Genomic DNA, 10,136 nt, shown 5'->3' on the forward strand with positions numbered 1-10,136 from the left:
TTGGAGACAGGAAGGTCTGTTTAGTGTCAGAAGCCTTCAGTCTAGGGAATCCCAGGTGCTGGGCCCTGATGTTTAGGAAAGATGTCTGTCCAAGAAAGAATGAAAACAGTGGGGGGTAATTCCAGACACCCCTGAAAGTTGCCCATAGGATTAAATAACTAAAACTGCTTATGCATTAAGAAAAGACACCTCACTTCTACCCCTATAGTGCTTGGGCCAAAAGTCAGGTAGGAAACCTTACCTCAGAAATGCAGGAGAATATTTGAGCCATAGAGTGTGTGATGGGCATCTGCCACAGAGTACTTTGTAAGCTGAGTATTTCCCTGGCTTGGTGAAACAGGCCACCTCCCTCTACAGCATGTCTACAGAGACTCCTGTTAGGTTTGTATTATACAGACCTTTGTATGGTGTAGTCTGCTACCTCCCCTTTTCTTCCCCTTCTAAAATGTCCGTCTCTTCATGGACCCAGAAAACTGCATGTTTGTTTGGTGCAGCTGAGCTCCCCAGCAGGAACTTGGGTTCAGGGAAATTTGGGGTATGAACTAATGACCTTTGGCTCTTAGCCTTTGACTTATGCTATCCAAGTTCCTTGGTAAATATTTTTTTTACAATTGCAAATATTGTTTTCTGACAAAGAAGCAGAGATTTGAAGACCAGATTAAGCAAAGCAAACAGCAGGGCCCTTTGTTACGGACTCTCTAAGGGTGTATAAGTAGTAAGCAATCAGAAAGCTAGACTTTTATTTACCCAGTGCGCAGTGTGGCTTTTGACTCTTCGTTTTTAGAGGCTTTCTTAAAAGATTAGAAGCCTAGTAAATAGCAAATGTAGATGAAGATTGTAAGAAATTCTGTGGAAGATTGTAAGACAATTGCAGGAGGGAAAGAGCCAGTTCTGATATAATGTCTTTATCTCAACCACTGAGAATTTTGGTAAAAGGAATTTAAAATTAAATTTTAATTTCTGATTTTAAAGCTTAAGCTAATTTGACCAACTTTTTTGAATAATTTTTGTAGGAACAGGATTCACAGAGTTGCCTCTCTGATGCTTATTCTTATTGCTGAGATCCTGGTTTTGATAGGAAAAAGGAAGTTGTTTTGAGAAAAGCAGAGACGGGAAATCCAATGAATGGACATTGGAAGGCTAAAATTGGACAATGGAAGGTTTAAAAAAATGTTTAAAAAGACCATTAGAAAAAGTTGAAAGATAGGCCAAAAAAGTAGATTATGAAAGGAAGTTGACTTGGAACTCTGTGTCCAAAAGGGAAAAATACAAGTAAATATCTTACATAGTAACCCTATTTGGCATATACCATATTCCAGGTGGCTGCAGAGTCTCATCTGTTGTTTTCAAAGCTGTGTTCTCTCTTCTTTCCTTCACACCACACCACACCAATTTTTTTTCTCCCTTTCAAGATTTTTGGGAGATAGCAGATACCCTTCAGTCTCATGAATGCCATAGAACACAACCTCTGAACACACTTTACTCCTAGTTACATGACTCCAGACTTGGGGAAACCAAAATATAGCTCTCTTCTGAGAAAAAAATGAGGCTCCCTTCCTTATTGGAGGGACCTTTGGATTTCATTTGGAGTGCTGGTGTGAGCTTGGGGAAAATCTCTGGCATCTGAAGTTACACGAATTTGAACCTGAACATGTTGACCATAATACAGGACTTTGCAATGGGCATGGCAACGCCTTGTTGGATCATGGCAAGAAACCAATGGATCTCCATCATCAATTTGTTAAAAAAGAAAAAGTTAGAAAACAGAAAAGCAGGCCCGGAGAGATAGCACAGTGGTGTTTGCCTTGCAAGCAGCCGATCCAGGACCAAAGGTGGTTGGTTCGAATCCCGGTGACCCATATGGTCCCCCGTGCCTGCCAGGAGCTATTTCTGAGCAGACAGCCAGGAGTAACCCCTGAGCACCGCCGGGTGTGGCCCAAAAAAAAAAAAAAACAAAAAAAAAAAACAGAAAAGCTTAAATTATTTCTCACCTATCATGTTATGTCACAAAGGATTTGTTGTTTGGTTCTGTGTGGACACACATCCATCCATCATGAGTTTGTATGTAGAGGCTGTGTGCAGGGTGAAATAATATTGACTTGGATTGTCACCGTTGTCCTGGGTGGTCTTTAGAGCTCTTCCCATGTCAGCTTTATTGGATTCTCCTGGGAGATGGCATTCTTATCCTTCACTGAGCTCAGTAGTGTTGTACCTGAGAGCTACACACACTGGAACAAAAAAGTTTCCCCCACCCACCTTCACCCTAACTCTTCCAGATGACTGAGTTAAAAAACACCTGCACAGTTCTCCAGGCTTCTAGCAAAGAAACCTTTGATTTCTGGGGGGTAACCTTGGGAAGTTTCCAGCAATCACAGCTAAGAAGCTTTCCTTGTACAAGGAGTTGCTCTAGCATGAGAGCCCCAAGGCAGTATGGAGGTGATTACTTGGGACTCCAAGAGGGAGTTGTAGTCTGGGGCTCGGGGCACAAAGTCTATGAAGTGAGGGAGGGAGTTTAGTGCTTGTGTGTCCAGAAAGAGAGGCTGCGGTAGCCACTTGGGTCTTTGCCAAGGAGCCTGGAATGTGGAGTGGTGGGAAAGAATTGTCCAAAGGGGCTGCCCTTTGAGGAAGGGGTGCTCTCAGTGAATGTGGGAATGATTCCCCAGGGCCTTTATCCTCTTAACAAGCCCCCAAGATCTCTACAGATTGGTTTACCCCTAACCCAGAGGATTTGTAATACCTGAAGAGCTCCGAGTCCATAAGCAGAGAGGCTAAATAAAAGGTGCAGGCGAATTCGATTTATCAGCTCCGCAGGCCTTTCCTCTCACACGTTCACAAGGATTAGGGCCCTGAGAACAGCATGCAACTGGGGGCCTTCTACCCTTTTCGTCCCTTTGTTCCCTGGCCTGGGAGGGACAATGAAACGGCAGGCTGGAGAAACTGAAGGGCTTGGTTAGTGATTTCTCAGGCTGCTTTTTGAAACACTTGAAGGAGCTGGTCCATGCTATTGTTGAAGTAAAATAGAAAGCGGAACTATTCTCCTTTTGGGGGGAGTCAAAGAAAGAACTGTCCGCCTCCCCCCTTTGCTCCCTAGGATCTTCAGGAGGTGGCGGCCTCTGGCCATTACCACATGCCTCGCCTTTGTCACACACCAAGTCGCTCCTAAGGGAACCATAGCTTCTTAGGTTTGGACCCAAGACCCGGAAACAGTTGTACCCCACACGTGAGCATTCTCTGGGTCACCAGCCTCTAAGCACTTGAGCTCAGGGGGAGTCAGAGAGGCAAAGTGAGAATACAGCTCCACTGGGCAACTGAGAGGGAAAGGTGAAGGGGTGGGTAGGATTTCATTCTTCCATTTTGTCTTTTATCCCATTAGAGCTCAGCCCCAGGGCCCCCTGGATGGGAGAACAGAGGTTCGACTTGCTTCAGTGCCAGAATCTAATGGATGAATTGGGACTTGGTTTTGATGGAAGGTGTCCACAGAACCAGGAGATTGAGAAGGGAAAGCAGAATTCCCTATGAATTCTCCCTTAACCCTCATCTGCTCTAGTCAGTGTTCATTGTTTTCTCAACAAGTCATAAATATGAGCACTTATGGGGTTCAGGGTCTCTGGGTTAGGCAATTTTTTCTAACATATCTCCTTGTCTCTGGTGCTACCAGAGGAAATCTGGCTCCTCAAGAAGTCCTGAGGAGAGGAGGCTCCTGACTGCAGGTCTGTGGACTGGAGAAGGAAGCAGATACTAAAGCAGGAGCTGGCAGAAGGGCCAGATTGGGAGGAAAGAGAGTGCCCCTTGCTTATTCTTCCTTTGCCTAATTCTCCTTTCGGAACATGGGAAAAACAAACGCTAGGCCATTTTTGCAGAAGGACTTAGTTTCTCTGTAGGATCCAGTCTTTTTCATGATGAGGTGTTTTTAAAAGCACCAGATCAGGTTTGTATTCTGGAGCTGCCTTTTCCAGGATATAATAGGCAGGATAAATCTTGAGAAAAAGAAGGGGCTGGTGAATCTCAGAGGTGACCAAAGCACTCCTTTTTTCTTCAATAATCTTATGTAGGTACTTAGAAAAAGAAAATGAAGAAACAATAATAGTTGGAAGTTCCCAACCGAAGTTCCTTAACTTTATTATAAAATCAGGACTGATCATTGGGTCATCCTCCAAATCCTTTAAGGAACAACACTGGACTTTGCTGTCTGTTTCTCCTCGCAGAATTGAATTGGTCTAAAGGCTTCCATCTCATTTCCCTAGTCATTGAGCTAAATGGATGACTTATTGAAAATTCTTATCCCTTCAAGTTCCACCATCCGGGTTCATCAGACTTCAGTCTGAATCAGTAACCCATCTAAATATTTTCTGCCTGGTGGACTCACGGTGACCCAAAAGATCCTCAGTCTTCTTCCAGCCAGGTATGGAGATGTCTACATGGTAAATACCACCCACACACCTGGCACCGTCAGGCATTCTTGTGGGAACCTGGGCAGAGAGCGCTTGGGTTCAGTGGAGCAGAGCGCCTGAACTCCTCTCTCAGAGGTCATGGAAGGGAGAACAGACCAGGCCTGCTACACTGACCCTAGGCCCCCTGGTGACACAGTGGCCTCTGTAAGCCTCTGTTGGCCTCTAGGGCAACCTGCTGCTTATTACTGTTTATTCCTGCCTCTGGGTCACCTTCACAGTGGATGTGAAAGGAAGGACTTCCATTTGCCTGGGTCTCTTCTCTTTTACTGTCACCTCCCTTTTTCTGCCTTCACAGCATCTTCCCACACTGGTTTTGTTTGCCTTCTTGATTCTGGGTGTTTGGCTCAAGAAAGAAATTTTATTTTCACTGTGGAAAAAAATGTTTAATAAAGAACAGCACAGAAAAATGATTAAATAAATTCCATTGATCTAACATCCAAAGTTAACAAATGCTGAAATTGTGTCACATTTACTTCAGAAATTACAGGAAGAGAATTTAACCAAGTTCAAAATTCCTTTGTACCTTTATCTAGTGCTAGTCCCTGCCCACATCAGACTTCTGACAGGCGCAAAAGCTCCCCAGGACTCTTCTCAACTCCTTAGCCCACCCCCATTTTGAAAACCATTTTGTACGGGAATTCAGATATAATGATTTGTTTGTGTGTGTGTGTGTGTGTGTGTCAAAAACATAAAAAGTTTATTATTCACCTCATTACACAATGTCTGTTACTTTGTTTTGTTTCTGCAATGTATTTGTGTCAATATGCAAATGTAATATTCTTTCACTCTAGTTTTTGTTTGTTTGTTTTTGGGCCACACTCAGTGACGCTCAAGGGTTACTCCTGGCTTGGGGGACCTTATGGGATGCTGGGGGATAGAACCAAGGTCCGTCCTAGGCAAACAGCCTACTGCTGTGCCACTGCTCCAGCCAAAGCACTAGATTTTTTTCTTTTATTTCTTCTTTTTTTCTTTCACTCTAATTGAGGTTTCCATATCCATTGTACAAATGTACCACATAGTTTTGTTCATTTCCTGACTGAAGGAAGTTTGAAGTGATTTGTTAACTTTATAAGTGAATTGCACATCTCTTGATATGAGTTGTATTTCTTTGGGTGTAGATCAGTCATTAAGTGGTCAGAAGGTATACACATCTTTACCATAATCAATTTTTTTTTTTGATTTTTGGGCCACACCCGTTTGTCGCTCAGGGGTTACTCCTGGCTATGCGCTCAGAAGTTGCTCCTCGCTTGGGGGACCATATGGGACACCGGGGGATCGAACCGTGGTCCGTCCAAGGCTAGCGCAGGCAAGGCAGGCACCTTACCTCTAGCGCCACCGCCTGGCCCCTACCATAATCAAATTAATCTCTAAAGGCTTTCACCAGTTCTCATATTCTCTAAAGAGAGTGGAACAATTTTGATGCAGCCGTGAATAACTACAGGTGAAGTTGACCTTCCCTGGGTGATCCTCAGATATTCTTTGTAGATGCCTCTTCCGTCTCTACTTTTGGCTACTAATTTTTCATGGTTTCTGATGGGGTCATTAGCACAATGTCTATATTTATACACATATATATACATATATATATACATATACACATATATACATATATAATGGAATAAAACTACTTTGCTCCTTTTAGAATTATGCACACTTCCCAGAAGGAGAGCTTTCCATTTTGCTCATCATCCATATTTTTCAGGTGCAATCCCTGAGTTTCAGAATACCAACATTGCTGTAAACTGTCTCAAAATTGAATTTGGTACCCTTCCAATTACTCAGATTTGGCTAAGTAAAAGAAGAGTTTACAAAATCAGAAATGGACTTGTACCCTTCTTCTTTGATCAGCCATGACAGACACATGATAACTTATATCTCAGGCTCTGTAAACTTCTATTAGGGTACTCTAGACTTACCCTAAATTTTGAAATTCTAAGCTAAAATGCATCCATCACATGAATAGATCAATCCCTTGAGAAACTTTGTAAATATAATTCTGTGTAGAATTAACCTTATGAACAGTTACATAAAAGGTAAAGATACACTGCCTTCACACATATTTCAGACAAATACTCCAGAGCTAGTATAACTGCTCTATCATTTGGATTTACTCAGGCTTTTGATGCTAAGGACATTGTCCTAGTTGTCATGGGTCAACATAGCTGGACTTGTGGTAACATAGGACTTGTGGGTGATGAAAAGTGGTGGTGGGAGAAAAATAATGCTAAAGGATATTAACCAGAACTTACATATTTGTGCTCATATTATATTGGCCAATTTATAGATACATGGAAAGAAATTTTGGGAAACCTTGTAGTCTGTATAGTCATCTACCCAACGGAATTTTTCAAGGAAGTTCCACGAAAGAGGGTGAGATGAACACTTGAGACACATCCTCTTCAGAGGAGTGAAAGAGAGTAGAGAGTAGACCACAGCTGGAATTGTACACACAGGTCCTAAGACTGGCTCATTGAAAAATGAATTACACTCATGAAGTGCAGGACAAATATTGTGTGTTTAAAATCTATCAGGTCTTTTGTTGATTGAAAAGACACTAACTAAACCAAACTCATTGGAATGGAATTAGAGCAAAGGAGTAGGATATTACATGCCTCCAAGAATGGGCATCCTGAAATCTTGGTCCCCCACTGAAAACAAAATCTCTCTCAAACATAAGTTTTAGTATGTGTTCTGATATTGTAAATAGACAAGAAAGATACTTAAACATGAGTTTTAAGTGCTGGCGCATAGGACAGAATATACATTTTATCCAGAATCCTAGACTGCATACTTTTTCCCCAAGATATTGTTTTCTGCCTCCACATTTAAAAAATATGGATGTCAATTGGAATAAAGTGATAGAGTAGACTTTATTCTAATGCTGGGAGAAAATTCTTTTAGGAAACCATTTGATTGATTTTGCCAGATTAACATTTGCATTCGTGAAAATCTCGTTATGAATATGATGATGGAGGGGCAGGCGAGGTGGCGCTAGAGGTAAGGTGTCTGCCTTGCAGGTGCTAGCCAAGGAAGGACCGGGGTTCCCATATAGTCCCCCCAAGCCAGGGGCAATTTCTGAGCGCTTAGCCAGAAGTAACAGCTGAGCATCAAACGGGTGCAGCCCAAAAAACAAACAAACAAACAAAAAGAATATGCTAAAGGGCCAGAGTGATAGCACAGTGGACAGGATGTTTGCCTTGCACATGGCTGACCCAGGTTCCATCCCTAGCACCCCAGATAGTCTCCCAGAGTCTCCCAGGAGAGCACAGATCCAGGAGAAACCCGATGCTAAATCAATTCAGTTGGTTTTCTTTGAAACTCTCTTCTAAAAGGATGTGTTCTCTGTGGAATATGACTATCTCCATTCCAATGAGTTGAGTTGACTAGGTGTCTGTTGTGCATCCATTGTGTATAAGCCACAATGCTCAGGGAGTGTGAGTTGGAGGGAGAAAAGGAGATAGTGGTTCCTTCTTGTTGATCATTCAGAATCTAGTTACCGCAGAATAAATTGAGCCAAAGACAAGTTATAACATCGAGTATCAAGGTTCATGTAGGGAAGGCCAAAAGAGAAAATTATTTATTCCAGAGAAGATGACTCAGATGATTCCTCAGAGTCCATTACCTGTGGGACTTGAACTGGCATCTACTCCTGAACACTGAGGAAATAGCATTTCACTATCTTTTGACAGAGGCCAGTTCCATTAGCTGTTTGAGGACAGATTTCGGTCCACTGGGAAATACTGAGTAGTACCATGTGACTCACAGTGACTAATGGACTCTAAATGCATTGATTCAACAATAAAGGCTAGGTTGAGAGTCAAGAGTTCAGATTCTGAATTTCAGGTTGGGACGGAGTTATAATTCAGTTGGCCTTAGTACTTCAGTACTTTTGTTCATGAGTAGGTGCTCTTGATGAAGCTCTCGCAAGTCACCTGGACCAGAAAGTGTTGGACCAACTTCAAAAATAACAGAATCTCTTGCTAACCATCAACTCCCAGGACAGGCTTATGCAACCTGGGGTTATTCATGGACATGCGCAATTGGAACATCCCTCACATGCTACTCCCTAATCACGTGTAGTTTCTGTTTCCTCACACAGGCCCTGAGAACTGACAGTGCGCCCCACTCACAAAGGCATACAAATAGGAGAGCTTTTGAAAAATATTCCGATCTACCTACTGGGGTGTCTGTATTTTTCTACAACAAATGTCCCCACAGAACGCAGAGCTTGCCTTGCACGCACAATTCTTTCTCTCTTTTGACATCTTCCCAGCTAGACTGCTTGAGAACCTGGCCTTCCATGTCCAGATGTTTACTGAGTTCTGAAGGCCCCCCCAAAAAGCCCAAGTTCTTTTGTTGCTCTCCAAATCACTTCCCACAGAGACTGACCGATGTCCTGAAGGAGCCCTTCAATAGAGAGGATAAATGGACGCAGATGAAGACATGACCCCCTGAGGCTTGCCCACGGCCACACTAACAAAGGGTCTGAGGCACAACCTTGTAAGGAGCATTTTGGTCAGCAGCGTCCCTTCAAGAGGCCACGTCTCCCCTACAGGGCTGATTTCAATGGCGGCCATCCTAGTGGAAGTGCTGGCATTTGTTATGGGCTGTGCTGTGCTAGGTGTAGCACAAAACATCTAAATCATGTTTCTCTGCCTTTGTGAGAGCTTCCTGGCTACAGATGACAGCTGGCTTTCTCAGGAGAAACCTAGGGGTAGAGAAGGAAGCTGAAGAAGGGCCCCCCTTTTTCTCTCTGGGTGACCTCTTCTACCCAGCCCAGAAACACTCCCCTTTTGTCTATAGTTAGGCTGTCCAGCCAAGGCTGTGAGACTGGACTCTGTTTCTGGGTGTCTCCTGTTTGTCTTGGTTTCCTGAGTAGGACACAATATATATGTGAGAGGATTGCGTGGGAAGATGCATTTCATGACAGAAAATTCTTTGTTTTATGTTTTGTTTTGTTTCTTTTTTTTTCATAATTTTCCCTTTCCTTCTCATTTTTTTTTTCTTTTAGGCCAACAGAGGCCATCGGACACTATGACCTTTGTCTAAAGCTGACGAAATGTGATTTGTGAAATGAAACAGGACCTTGCTGCTTGGAAGAAGGAAACGGAAGACAACATAATGGGGATTAATTAGTTGATTGCTGTTGAGATGGTAACAGATTTGCCCCTGTACCACTGGAGCCACTGGGCAGGACAGTGAAGATGAAGAAGCCTTTGTTCAAGTCTCAAGATGCATGGGGCTGAAGGCTTTGCAGCCGTGGATGTCAACAGCCTAATAATAATAATAATAATTTGCACTTATATAGCACCTTTCAACTAAGCATCTCAAAGCAATTTAACCACATTAATTAATTAAAGCCCACAATCCCCCCTTGGGAAAGGAGGAGGATGACGAACAGGATTTGTAATGACAGGAAAGAACATTGTCGAATAAAGTATTGTCCACCAAATAAAAGGAGTAGGTGTAAAGGAATTGGGGTCTCCAAAGAGTAACTGATTCAGAAATAAAGTTGAGGAGAGATGGGGGTGTCTAGGAGCAGACATGGGGGGGCTGCCTCAGTGTCAGAGGGAGGCCGGTGGTCTCTCAGAATGCACTGACATCTTTGGATCCAACTGAGAAGCAGAACATGAAGGGTATTAGTGGCATTTGGAAGGTTATTAGTGGCACAACTATTGTTGTGTA

The 10,136-nt window shown here is 43.0% G+C and overlaps 1 protein-coding gene across 1 annotated transcript in view; it reads left to right on the top strand.

Moving 5' to 3' along the window:
• RAD51B (RAD51 paralog B) overlaps positions 1-9,922 on the top strand; it is a 632,113-nt gene extending 622,191 nt beyond the window's left edge. Inside the window, exon 10 of the mRNA XM_049770452.1 lies at positions 9,463-9,922. Within this exon, the coding sequence (XP_049626409.1) occupies positions 9,463-9,500 (38 nt within the window). The 3' untranslated portion in view covers positions 9,501-9,922. The remainder of the gene's footprint in view (positions 1-9,462) is intronic.
• The last annotated feature ends 214 nt before the right edge of the window (positions 9,923-10,136 follow it).

The sequence above is a fragment of the Suncus etruscus genome, chromosome 3 (assembly GCF_024139225.1).
Source record: "Suncus etruscus isolate mSunEtr1 chromosome 3, mSunEtr1.pri.cur, whole genome shotgun sequence".
Lineage (NCBI taxonomy): Eukaryota > Metazoa > Chordata > Mammalia > Eulipotyphla > Soricidae > Suncus > Suncus etruscus.